The following is a 14,081-nucleotide window of genomic DNA, read 5'->3' as shown; positions in this document are numbered from 1 at the left end:
TACAAGTCTAAAGAATGCAACTGTCCTCTCCACTTAATTTGACTCTTTAAATTAACAGTGTTGACGTAGGAGCAGTTAATTAAAGCAGGACTGAAATTACAATTTGTATTACAGCCACACAGATGATGGATTTTTGATACAGATGTTAACATTTGTATGTACATAAATAGGGGTCATAAACATTTTACAAGGGTCACTTGAATGAAAAAAATCATATGAAAAAGTTGTTAAATGTACCCAGTTTGAAATATAAGTGTAAAATAAATGTATTTATTTCAGGCAACAGGTAAAAAAATTAATTAAAAACATTTGTTTCTTGTTATCTATTATCAAACACCTGATACCAATGTGTCAGTGAGGTTCTAATAGAATTGAGATTGACAGCAAAACGTGCTTGTGTGTAATTAATTTGCATTTGCTGTAATTGAAAGGTAAAAGGAAGTTATCTCTTGCACACCCATAGTCATTCCTTTCCATGCACAATCATCATCACCATCCAGCTCAACAATATATACGACTCTCCACAAACCGAAACAGAAGGGCAGTCGTGGCATTCCTGCCATGCTCACTTTTGAAAAGAAACCCTATGTGAGCCATAGGAGGAAAGAACACCAACTTGTGAAAAAGTCAAGGTGACCTGCTGCTGGTGAGGGAAATGGGATTTGAGGATTATGTCAGCACACACAGATCCCTGTATTTCTTATTCTACCCGCCATTGATTATAAATACCCCTGCTGAGTTAAAAAGAGGGCATTTGCTATTATTCCTCAGCAGCTTGCAAACACCATAATTTACTCACGTATACCACTCAATTCATATGATTGCCACTCTCTTTCACATTTCCACTGCTGCTACCAATCCAGGTTACATTTCTGCCTCCAGTCTTTGTCTCTGCCTCACTCACTTTCTTGCCGCCTATAACTCTGTAAATGTACTCTGCCACCCACCCTGACATCACTCCCTCATTTTCCATCTTTACTTCATTTCACTCCCCTCCCTTCCCTCCTTTGGTTAGCCTCATTTAGAAGAAGGCTTTTGTGATTGGCCAGTATTTATATCAACTAGGTCCCAGTGCCACCTGGGACAAATGGTCTCCAGTCAGATCCAGGTCACACTGAGCAGAACTACTCTTTTGGGTCCGCACGGTTCAGTCCAGTCCAGTCCATCTGCCACACAAGCCAGATTCACAGCCAGACATAGGTACTGCACCGACTCTCCCACTGGCATCACACACACAGGTAGGAAGTCACACGTACACACACACACACACACACACACACACACACACACACACACACACACACACACACACACACACACACACACACACACACACACACACACACACACACACACACACACACACACACACACACACACCAGCAGGTGCTGCATCACTGCTCTCGTTTGACTCACAGACAATCACATACAGGTAGACAGTGTGAGATCTGGCTGACTTCGCATCATGCACACAGGTGAATTTTCACACAAAGCTTACCTCTGAGCCAAGGAGAACCTCTGTCAGTGTGGTAACGGTTGACACAGCAGATGGCAACGCTTGCAGGGAGGCTGAAAGACAGGTAAAGGTAGGTGCATGTATCAGCAACCTGCATGTTTGATAGAAGTGTGGTATACAACTATAGTAGATCATATGCAAAGTTTATGATGCAAAATGATACTGGATATAATGGAGACACACAGTAAAATGGCAATAACAGCAGTATTTTTTTATGATAGAAGGCATCACAGACATCATATTATCTTTCATTCTTAAACTTCTAAAAATAGTCTTTTAACATAATGTAACAATAATTGGAGTTGCCTAAACTGTGACTAAAATGTGCAGACTTCCTTCTGTAGTTAAATGAATGTCAGGGCACAAATATATTTGAACCCTCCTAAATGTAGGCTAAATTGCCCTTATGCTGGTACACCGTCAGTGTTGCACAGTTACTGGAGTAGTTTACACAGGATTACCGGAGGATAATCCATGTACAGTATTTAGAGACATGAGTCGCCATCTGTCTGTATTTATCACAGCGAGGGAGCCGCCAGCACCGGCTGTCTGCAAACAAACATTGGTAGGCTACGATAAGGAGGATAGAGGATAGTATACGAAAACGCTTCGCAGCTACCTTAAATGCTAATTATACAGGTTATTTTGTCCGGTTGTTGTCATTCTGGGCGACCCAACGTCTGTCACGACCTTTAAACTGCGCGCGCACTACAGCCAGGTGCGTAAAATGTGATGCCTTTAAATGCTGTCGTAAACTTCTGCTTCTCTCATAGCGTGTGGCCGATTTATACACATGTAGCATCGATGTAAATCGAACAAAACATTGTGGCTTTGTATCATCGTGTACTGAGGGATTACAGTGAAGAGAAAGGTAAAACCCACCAGTCTTCAAATTGAGGTTAAGTAACGCTAATTAACTTAACTCAAATTCAGTAAACAAAACTGAAAGGGACAAATACCAGTCTCTGTTCCTTATGTGACGCATAATGGCAAGATATTAAGAAAGCTAATTCAAAACGACTGATGTAAAATGTGGCTTTCTTCCCAGAGATGTTTACAACATACCTGTGTAGCCTTCTGGTACCCTTAATGTTCCGACCGCATGCGAAAGCAGCGGATTCTAATTTCTGCTACAAACTATTTAATGTGTGTTCTGCTGGCAACGTGTTTTTTACTTTGATCAGAATCGTTAAACTTCCCGTTTCGCAGTGAGTACAAGTAGCCTACTGAGCCTGGACATTGGTCATTTTAGTATTATCAATGATAACTGCAAATCATCACCAGTAACCGAAGCCAACTCATAGTTTGTCTTGGCAGTATTTGTTTGGTTGTGCCAATTAAACCCGGATTAGTGTGTTAATGTGTGGCTTATTTTTTTGTTTCATTATCTTAGTTGAATTGTCATCCTTTGCACCATGAGGTAATGCTTACAATGTATTCCCATCAAACAAATATATCAATACTTTCTCATTCCATTCTTCCAGGACACTCTTGCTGAGTGGTGGTGAATTTATATGGGAAGACTACCTGATCACAATGACGTTTCAAGACACTGCCTTCGTCACCTGCTGTTATCAAACAAATGCAGTTTAACCTCTTAAAACTCAATATCCCTGCATCTCCTGCTTAATTGCTAGAATTCCCAGCAATTACTCAAACATAATCTGACTGCTCAACACATCATCAGGTGCTCTCATTAGTTTTGAGAAGCTCCTCCACCTTCCCTGATGATGCGGACAGACAGCAAAGGCCGAAGCGCCTCCCCGCACCGGATAACCTATAAGTCTGACTTCCACGCCATCAAATGTTCATTCGACTCTGCGACCAGTCTACGACCTGGGCCCAAAGCTACCGCTGCCCAGCTCTCTGCTGTGCACTCAGCCAGGCTTCCTTCCAGCCTGTCAGATCACATAATGTCCAGCAGCACAGGCAGCAGAGGGCGAGTCCACAGCACCAGGGGGACAAAGATCAGAGACAACATCTTCCTGCAAATGGACAACCAGCAGCTGAATCAAGAGGTTCCTGTGCAGAGTTCTGGCTCAACACCCCTTCTCCCTCCCAATAACTCCACCCCACTGCTTCAAACTTCACCTTTCTCTACATCCAGACTTTCTATTATCAGTTCCTCGTCTGCTTTGAACTACACGGCAAACCTTTCTATTCCAGAATCTTCTCTGCAGGATAAATCACCCAGATCAGAGGAGATTGCTGATATTGACAGAGCTGCTCTGGCCCAGAAATTCTCTGTAACCCGGAGGTTGTTTGAGACCAAGAGGATGGAGGATGGAGGTGACGGCGGGCTGGCTTCAAAATGTGTTGCTGGCAGAGGAAGCAAGGAAATGGCAGATGAAGAAGGAATCGGAAAAGTTAACCGAGAGGAAGACAACAATGGGAAAAGGAGTCGGGCAGAGGAGGATCGCTTTGATAAAGACAAATTAATAAACCTACCCATCATAAATAATTTCCTGGAGAACCCTCCTGCACAGGCCTCGCTGACAGAGCACCCTAAATCTCCTGCATCGTTCGGCCCTAGTGAATCATCCAACACATCTCCCTCCTGTCTTCACAAACATGGTCAAACCACAGGATCACAAACGGAGGAAGAAAGAATAGCAAGCACAACCCTTGACCCCTGCTTGACCCCTGAGGATTCAGTGAGAGCAGAACTAGTGGACGTAAAGAACGGGTCATCTGAAAGTGATGACAATGACGAAGAGAAGGAGGGGGGAAATGTCAAAGACAGGCTTATGGAGGAGTCGGGAAAGGACATGTACAAAGTTGCAGGGGAACGTGTTCAGGAGCTGGTTGATGATTTTTTTGAAGAGCCCAGCATGTCATGTAAAATAGAGACTAAGCATGACAGGAAAGGTGGAAGAGACAAGTATGAGCAGGTGAATGAAGAAGGGGAGGGGCAGAACGGAGAGTTTATTGCACTGACTGAGAAGTCAACAGAAACCAGGGACAACGTGGAGAAAAAGACTGTTGCCGGAGTGGAAGAAAATGCTGGAATGACAGAAAGAGACATGATGCAAGAGGAGGGTAATGACAAAGAAGCTGAGAGATGCAGTGTGACGAACAAGAAGGGTGGAGAAGAGGAATATAAACCAAGCCATGGAGAGGTCAAATCTGAAGAAGTAGAAGAGGGAACAACTTCCGAGCTGCAAGAGGAGGTCAAGCATGTGGAGGAGAGAGAGCGTACTGATGGAAAAGAGGATATAGGAGGAGGAAAAGAGGACCAGACGGGATCTGAAGTTTCTTCTTGGATTGAAAACGAGGCTTTCGTTCATGAGCAGCAATCTCCGTCTAATCCAGAGACTTCTATACATGGACATTTGCATTTATTGCAATATGAGGAAATTCCTGGTTTGCCTGAACTGGACAATCAGGAGGAAGACGAGGAGGAAGGGAAAGCAGAGGTGGCAAAGAGAAAGGTCAGGTTCACCTCCGCACCAATCAAGGTAAGATAAATCTTTAAACTAAAATCACACGTGTTGGCCTTTGTTACAGTATGTACTTAGTTCACAGCTGCAGGGTCCCTTGTCTCTTATGTCATGCTTTTACTGAAGCCTTTTATAGTAGATTTGTGTGACTGTCAGTTCCAGCTGGGTTTTGAATCCACATAAGAGAAGTGTTAGCCCAAAGCCATGTTTCTAATCCATTAGAGGCGGAGGAAAGGCAAGATCCCACATGCTTCCCCTCACTCTGTCAGCACCCAGCTCAGAGTAGTCTCAATATGTAAAAGCACAGAAAACATTCGTGTGTGTGTGTGTGTATGGCATGTATGTGGCTTGGCTCATTACAAGATATTGAAGTTGTATCTATTGGTGACGTATACAAGTTGAGTGTGTACATTTTTATTTTGTTGTGCAATCTTCTAATTACGCTTGCATAGTTTCATTTTTTCTGCACTTCCTGGTTCTCACCCTCACACTCTGACAGATTGGCCAACATAAACAGCTTCTTGTTGTGTCGATAGCTGCAGATGGTTCTCCTCTGTGGTGAACACATTAATAAGCGACCAATGCATACAGGAGTATTCTCAGCAAGCATACGTTTGACATCAGTGTTGACATAAACCAAGGCTGTCACAGTAAACTAATAGATAGATTTTTTTTATTTTTTTTTTTATTTTTTATTTAACCAGATAAAAGTATTGAGATTAAATCTAATTTGCAATGCTGACCTGGCCAAGAAGGCAGCAACGTTACACATAACACAAACGTATAAAATACAGAGAACATAACTAAGAAAACAAAAGACGAAAAAGCAGTCACTACATTGTGCGCATTAGGACAGTAAGAAAGGTACACTACTTATTTCTGCACGAGCAGCTGGTGGTAAGGACTTCAGACAACTTCAATTTAAAACATGCTATTGAGACAAGTACCCTCAGTTTTAGGCAGGTACCTGGAACCGTATCCAGGCACTGGATCTGAGGTTGTGAGAGTCACAAACTGGAGCAAATCTGGCACATATGTACAGTGGAAGCTTACCTAAAATGGCTTTATACATTAAAAATAAACCATTTCTGAAATGTTATGCTTAGATTTGCAGATTTGGCATAACCTTATTTGAAAAATCTTCTTAATTTAGTCTGAAATGTTACGTTTACACATTCTAAGGAGGCGTTATCTTATTTAACTTTTGGTGAATTTTTGCGAATTCTTCAGGCGCCAAAAGTGTATTGAGACATTTTTATTTTTATTTTAAACTAGGCTGAGAGAAGAAAATAGCCCAAAGTGCAAGAACATTTTAGATTTTTCCTGTCGCGTCTCTCCCTAAACAGTATATTTGATGCTGTTTTCCAGGTGTACAACACTTATTCTAACGCGGAGTACGACAGACACAATGAGGACATTGACCCGGTGTCTGCATCGGCTGAGTTTGAGTTGGAGAAGAGAGTGGAGAGAATGGATGTCTTCGCTGTGGAGATAGAGAAGGGTGAGAAGCTGCTCTTTCACGCTGTCCGTCTACTTTTTGCTTATGTTTGCTTTTTGGTGTCCATGTGTGTTCAAGTCCACATCAGTTATGATATATTATTTCTGGGATTTGGACATCCAGTGGCATATTTATGAGAGATCTTTTATGCATAGAGAATCAATTGTGTTAGTTAAACAAGGCTGATTGATAATAGGTCAAAACAAGGTCATAACCCTCCACTCTTATTTCAAGTACTATGTTTCTCCTGAGGATGCTTTTATGTTCCCCTGACTAATGTTGTTATTAAAGATTACATTTCTCAAATATTTCCCCTCTAGGAAACGAGGGTCTGGGCATCAGTATAATAGGAATGGGTGTAGGAGCTGACCAGGGACTGGAAAAACTAGGTATCTTTGTGAAGACCGTCACTGAAGGAGGAGCAACACAGAAGGATGAGAGGTACGTTTCATCAACACCAGACTCTTATTTACTGGGAATGTAGTGTGTTTCTAATGACATGATATTTTCTTTAACTCTGTGTTAGGATTCAGGTGAATGACCAGATAGTGGAGGTGGATGGGGTGAGTTTGGTTGGAGTCACCCAGCTGTTTGCTGCCACAGTCCTCAAGAATACGTCCGGCGTTGTCAAGTAAGTTTTTGTGTACATTTTAAAAAAGTGTCAGCAAATTGGAATGACGGGCAAATGGTGTGTTGCTTGGGAATGTGGGATGACATTACGTTGGTAAAGGATGGTCCATTGTACCTTATGTTGAATTAGGCAAGAAAGCATTAAAGCATGTATCCTTGCATCTTAAAAAAACCCTCATTTGTTAGTACTTTCCCAGTATTTGTAAACATGCTGCTGCTAATTTGGGAGTGATGCAGTGTGAGGTCTTTGGAGGCTATTACAATGCCTGGTTCTAAAAACAATCTGATCAGTGACAGTCACACTTCTAGATGTTATTTACATAATTGGAGTTATTTAAAGATGAAACAGTAGTTGCAAAATAAAAATATGTTTTTCTCCCCTTAGATGTTGTTTTAAAAAAAAAGGATATTTTTGGCCTGACAACAACACATGATATACACTTGGACACCTGACATTACAGTCTATCCCTGTTTTAAATTGCCTATCAATCTTTAAGATGCAAACAAAAAACTCTCCATTGGCACTTTCAAGACTCTTTCTAAACATGAAAGGGATGATTCAAGCAATGCTTTTAATGCCACATGAACATCTCCTTTTTTTGTCCTCCTAAAATGGAGGTTACAAAAAAAGTGAATGTGAACACCACAACACTTTTGGATATCTTAGTGACTCAACGCAAGATATACTGCAACATCAGAATGGGTATTTTTTCCAAAGGTCCTGTAGTCATTTCACAGAAGGAAAATGTATGAATTAAATGGTGTTTTGTATACTTTCACACCATCATAACGCTCTGTGCCGTCGTTAGAGGTATTGGCAACACCTGTGCTCCTCTGGCTGGGTTGATTGCTCACAGCTTTGACTGATTTCGCTGCTCGGCTCCAGGTTTCTGATTGGCCGAGAGAAGGAGGGTGTGGAGAGCGAGGTGGCACGACTGATCAACGAAAGCCTGGAAATGGATAAAACACCCAGAAAGGTTTGTTTTACTATTTAAAAAAATTAAAAAAGCGCTGCTGTTTCGATCGTGTTCACAATCCTTTGTGGTGTAATTGTAGTGTTTTTTGTTTGTATGTTTTCATATATGAAGAGTGAAAGATCAAGTGGGGATGAGGAATATGATCGTAGCATGTCAGAGAAGTCAGAGGAAGAGGAAGAGGAATATGAAGAGGCGGACATGTCTGTTCTTTCCAATCTGGACAACTACCAGCTTTGTTTCAAATACCTGCAGGTACTTTACATTCACCATGGATTTATTAATCTGAAACTATGCCTTCTTCTTCTTTTCATCCATTGAGATGCTCAGTACTTTGATTCAAATGATGTTTTACTTTTAAAATGTGACAAATTGTTAAACAGACACTGTTTTCCTTTTTTAATGTGCCATATTTACGATTACAAATATCATACCAAATAATTGAGAACTTCCATAAACCAGGTATGTTAGGAAAGTGTACACCAAATCCTATTTTGGATGTCAGTCAATGATAAATTAAATAGGATTTCTAAAAGAAGAATCTCTCAAAACAAATACTGATACTTAGGAGTATAAACACAAACATTGTAATGTTATCAAATTAATTTTCCACCTTTTCTTGTCTCTTGCAGCTTCAGTCAAAACTACAAAGCAAAGCGTCCCAACTTCATTGCGCTAGAGAAAAGGTAGGTCAGCTGACATCAGCTGAGATCTCTCTCAAACACAATCCAATAACTGAACTCACTTTACTATGCTACCTTTTGCATCCACTTTTAGAACAGTCTGACCCATTTAAGTGTGAGATGGCTCGGTTGTAGAGTTACTAGGACACGGGCCGCGTTCCAACACTTCTCTATGAAGGCCCGCTTTTTCTGCCTTTACCTTGAAGTAATCACTGCTGTGACATAATTGGGTTGGCGACAGCATTTCAGAAGGAAAATCTGGCTTTGTTCTACCCAACTGTTTTAGAACAGTTGGTACTTCATTTGTTGTGTCAAAACTTGTGAAGTAAGAGGATTTAAGAAGTGTACAGTTTCTCCAAATCCTAAGAATAGTTTTTGGCATGTGTGACGTTTGAAACAAAAGGGCCTTTTTTTGGAAGCCCTTTCTTTTCCCTTGTGCATAAGACATTTATTGCAGCCTTCCACAAAAACACACAAATTACTTTTACTTTATTTTTGCCAAGTTAAAGGAATGGGAGGAGCAGCAGGACCAGAGAGACGAACTGGAGCAAAGAGTGCAGGATGGAGAGGACAAAGCCGACAAACTAGAGAAGTACAATGCTATTTTCTATAGCATATCAAAGAATGTTATTTTGCCACTGTCTATGATAGAGGACTAATACAAAAACAGCTTCAAGTTCAAGTGGGACCCTAATGCATGCACAAGGATAATGATGTAAAGAATCATTATGAAGACAATGATGCTTAATAAGCCCCCGTACTCTATTTATCAGGTACTGGCAGGATGCCCAAACCCTGTGCAGGGTTGTGAGCCAGCGACTGGCTGATGCCCAGAACCAATCAGAAAGCTTGGAGATCAAATACAGCAAGGCCAAGAGACTGGTCCGAGAATACCAGAACAGGTATTCAATTAATCCAGTTTGTCCAGTTTGAAATAATGTTACCGGGAGTGTATGCTAGTAAAAGTGTGGTTTTCAAATGAGTTTCAGAGAAGAGGAGAGGGAGGGCAGAGAAGCAGATTTAAGAAGAGAAATGGCGGAGAAAGATAAGCTGCACAGAGAGACAGTTGAAAGACTGCAAATCCAGGTGAGAGGAGACTTCTCAGTCCTGTATGGATCTGCTTTAGTGAGCCTGCCATTTGCCTGTAGTCATTGTCGCTCACTGCTTATCTCAGATAGCACAGCTGGAGGGGAAAGAGCCTGGAGAAGAGAGGAAGAACCACTCTCTGGACACTTCAGTCACAGGTAAGCAGCTGAATTACAGTAAGTGTAAAGTGTGCAGGTTAATGGGGCTATATTTCTCTTTGACACTGTGTAGCTGCTGGCAAGTAAAAGTGAAAAACAAGTCTATTGTTTCCGTTTGATGTTTGAAACAATCTAATACTAGTGAGAAAATGAAACCTTATGAATACAAATTTAATTGTGTGTGTCTCAGGTCCAGACTGGTGCATTCTGGTTCCTGATACAGGACGTCTAGACTCCAGTGCTCACAAAGCCAGAGCTCAGCTGGCCCAGAAATCCAAGCGGCACCCGCCCTCTCGGGACAAACTCAGAAAGAGCTTTAGGAAGCGGGTAGGAGACAGGGTTGTAAAGTTTTGCTACACTAAATGTGCTTCTTTCTGGCTTTGAAACTCAAACGCATCTCTTTGTTGCTTTTAGGAAGATGAGATTCAGAAACAACAGGAGAGTCTATCGCTGTCTGCTCCCTCGATGACCCAAAGGAGCAGCAGAAGTGACCTGTCCAGCACTTCGTCTTTCTCAGGCCTCAGCTCTCAACTTCCAAACAACTCCGTCTTCACCCCTCCCATCTACATCAATGACACCGGCACTACTTCACCCTGCAAATCCTCCGCTTCCAGAAAGTCCAAAAAGAAATTTCCTGACTTTAGGTGAAGGGTCTCCGACTGTTTCTTTGGTCTTAGATTTAGTTCATGATCCCATCAAATATTTATTAATATTCTCTGATGAAAAATTCATAATAGTTTAGATGCAATACCAGCTCCCATTTAGTGATGACACTGACTCACTGCTTTGCTGTTGCTATACTTGCTCCTGAGACTTTTTTGATAGCTAGAGTCTGTTTCTTTTTCAGTGGTCTTCGCAAGTCTCTTAACAAAAGGAAAAGTGAAAAACGCGGCAAAGGGTCCATAACCAACAGGTATGAAATTGCATACACACAAAAAATGGTTTTATTCAATAGTAAGTTAGCTTTATTTGATGTGGTTAACAAAAAAAGCCATTGGAAAAACAGACAATACCAACTAATCACTAGACAGTATTTAAGCTACATCCCAGTCAACCACCTCTTTTGAATGTCCTCTTTTGGCAGGAAATGGCAGATAATGATTAATAAAGATCTAGCAATAAACTGTTTTAGCTGCACAAGAACCATGTGGTCTTGTCATGTCCCTCTTTAAATCCAATTGCATAAAGGAAATACAAAAAAAAAAATGTGCGCTGTCACATTTTAACTGAAATGTAACCCTTGTTCCCCACCAGAGGGTCGTATGGTGACCTGGTGGATGAGCCCGATGGCATTTCTCCGTCAGGTTCCGTCACCTCCATGCCTTCCTGCTTGCCCTTCCCCTGGTTTGGAGAGCGAGGGAGAGAAAAAGAGGGGGAAGGTGAGGGAGGAAGGGAGAGACTGCGCTCTGTGTCCAGCAGCAGCTTACCCTACCTGACCACCAGGGGGAGGAGAGATCAGGTAAGAAGAGAGTTACAAAGTGTGAAGTATCTTTCCCTGCATGCCTTCCTCCTCCTTTTTTCAGAACTTTTCAATCTAAAAATGGGTGCAGATATATTTTTAAACAAACATGCGCATGGGTAAGCATGTCACCGATGTAAAACAGTCTGGCAGCCGAGGTGTCTTTCTCTTGTCTCCAGAGTATTGGCTCTCCAGTGGGCAGCTCCAGCATGGTGGGTCATGTCTCTGTTGTCTCCCTCTCTGGACACTCTCACACTTTCACCTTTTCCTCCACTGAGGTGAGTCTGTCCCTACCTTCCTTTTTTCTTTCTTTCTTTCTGTCTTACTTCTTACGCCTAGAGCGCTCTTCGTCCCATCATTTTGTCTGCCCAAGCTTACGCTTGTGTTTTTTTATTTCCTTTTCATTTATCATGTATTACGAAAAGTAAATTACGGATTTGGTGTCCTACACCACTCTCGCAATTGTTTTACGCTGAGTGTCTGTAAGAGAGTTGCTTCTAAACGTATACTTCCGATTATGGACTATTGTGATGTTGTCTACCAAAATGCACATAAATCAGATCTTGCTCCACTTAACATAGCCTATTATAGTCTATGCAGATTTGTTCTTGGTTGCATGTCACTGCACAATGTATAACAGTCTTATGGCCTTCATTAAATGTAAGATGACGCATGCATTGGCTTCAACTTATATTTAAATGCATTTACTTTAACTCTCCCCCTTATTTAAAGCAGTATTTTGTACCTTACTCGTCAAATTATGAAGTTAGACACTGTCCAGATTTATTTCTCTGTCCCCTCTGCAAAAACATTTATTGGCAGAAGAGCGTTCATGTTTACTTTGCCTACTGTTAGATCCCTTGCATCATTGGGTATGTTTAAGCATGCATTTTCATCTCACTTTCAGCTGGTGTGCTCTTGTTATTGATGAAACTGATCTATTTGACACTACTGTCTTATCAAATTGTAATGATTGTATTTATTACTTCATGAATTTTACTTAACAGACTGTAAGTGGTTTGTCATGCTTTGCTTTGTTATTTTGTTCACGTATGAATGTAAGACGTTGCTTTTGTTGGGACCCCCTTGAAAACGAGATGGTGCATCTCAAGGGGTTTATCCTAATAAATAAATAAATAAATGTCTATATACTTCTCCCGTTCTCCTCACCCTGTCTGCTTATTGTCCCTGATGTCCTGTCAGACGTTGGACGATGACCCAAATCCAACCAATAACAACAACCAGTGGCAAAACCGGCCCATCTCGGAGTGGGACAGCCAGCAGGTGTGTCTGTGGTTGATCACTATGAACATGGAGGAGTACGTGCCACAGTTTGCTGCCAGAGGAGTAGACGGGACACAGTTGATAAACATGGACACCGACAAACTCAAGGTGAGCATGATGACACTGTGATTGAACATTTTCAATAGTCACGTTTTTAAACTTCAATACAACCTTGTTGAAACAACCACTTCTGCCAAGTATGGGAAGACAACATATCCACATGCTGTTATCACCTTTCCTGTCATCTGAGATTACAAACTGGGCCATGTACCTTACTTATTTGGATGATATCATGGTGTCTTTCATTGTTATTCACACAATTTCACATTTTGTATACATGCATTGAATGTTTGCCATATAAGATGTTTCATTTCTGCTAGGTAACCAAATTCACTTTTCGCATGTGTTAAATTATTTTTTCTCATCTGCCATCCTTCAGATTAGTTTAAAATCTGGATCGCGGTCTATTTTCTATTAAACATCATTGTAAAACCTTTATACTTATCAGTCAACATACAGTATATGGTCATACTATTATCTGAGATTTTATAGAGTTTGCCATGCTCATGTATCAAGTTTTGATGTATGCTAAGCTCGACTAGTAAGGACTTAAGTCACTTTTGTTGCCAGTTGTTACTATACCTAATATTGTAAAGTTTAATCATTTAAATCTGTTTTTTTTTAAAAGGCATTTTACATGAACCTGTCAAAAAAATCAATGTATATTCTTTCTAAGTTTCCATGCCCTGGTTCTTTCTTTTCTGTCAGGCTCTTGGGGTGTGCAGTCAAAGTGACCGGTCTGCCCTCAAGAGGAAGCTGAAGGAGATCAAGAAAAGAGAGGAAAAGGAACTGAAGAAAGGAGAGAAGAAGCAGGAAAAGAACATAGTTTTGCATACGGAGGGAGAAGACAAAGAGCAGGTGATGGTGGAGAAGTGTGTGAAAGATGCCAGACTCGGTGTCAAAACGGTCAGAACTGAGTCACTCTTATAAAAGGAGAGACGAAGGTGATGTCGGAGATACACCACCAGCAGCAGGAGTGTGTGTGTTTGCAGCCCAGCAAGCACCACAGATGGACTTGAACCAATTTTATATTAAGTCAATAGAAACAGCTAGAACTACTCTCCACATCCTATATTGTTCACATCTTAAAGCTATCATTTAGGATACAGAACAATTGATAGACATACTTGTTGGACCAGCACCAAAATTCACACCCACAACAGCAGTTATGTATCTCTTTGTGTGCGTCTTAAGTGTTTCTTTTTTTATCTTGTAAATTATCCTTATCATTTTAATATTTAACAATGTGCTGATTTAAGCACTCAGGTGTTTGCTGTAAATGCTTTTTTATGT

General features: G+C 41.1%; 1 protein-coding gene across 4 annotated transcripts; it reads left to right on the top strand.

Moving 5' to 3' along the window:
• Positions 1-1,547: 1,547 nt before the first annotated feature.
• On the top strand, positions 1,548-14,058 carry LOC117461745 (neurabin-1-like). Of its 4 annotated transcripts, none has more exons than XM_034103641.2 (19): positions 1,548-1,580; positions 3,001-4,974; positions 6,325-6,457; positions 6,775-6,895; positions 6,981-7,085; positions 7,971-8,061; positions 8,173-8,313; positions 8,691-8,744; positions 9,245-9,333; positions 9,515-9,643; positions 9,725-9,827; positions 9,916-9,985; positions 10,176-10,312; positions 10,400-10,629; positions 10,833-10,898; positions 11,240-11,444; positions 11,624-11,722; positions 12,648-12,836; positions 13,497-14,058. In XM_034103641.2, exons 2-19 carry the CDS (start codon positions 3,244-3,246, stop codon positions 13,716-13,718), a joined length of 3,915 nt encoding a protein of 1,304 aa, XP_033959532.1. In that variant the 5' UTR covers positions 1,548-1,580; positions 3,001-3,243; the 3' UTR covers positions 13,719-14,058. The 4 variants fall into 4 exon arrangements, with proteins under 4 accessions (XP_033959532.1, XP_033959533.1, XP_033959535.1 ...); XM_034103642.1 differs by lacking the exon at positions 1,548-1,580 and adding an exon at positions 2,301-2,387 and having other exon boundaries at positions 9,731-9,827; XM_034103644.1 differs by lacking the exons at positions 1,548-1,580; positions 11,624-11,722 and adding an exon at positions 2,301-2,387 and having other exon boundaries at positions 9,731-9,827.
• The last annotated feature ends 23 nt before the right edge of the window (positions 14,059-14,081 follow it).

Source organism: Pseudochaenichthys georgianus, chromosome 17, assembly GCF_902827115.2.
Source record: "Pseudochaenichthys georgianus chromosome 17, fPseGeo1.2, whole genome shotgun sequence".
NCBI lineage: Eukaryota > Metazoa > Chordata > Actinopteri > Perciformes > Channichthyidae > Pseudochaenichthys > Pseudochaenichthys georgianus.
The sequence above is the reverse complement of the archived record's forward strand: the minus strand, read 5'-3'. Positions and strand labels throughout refer to the sequence as shown.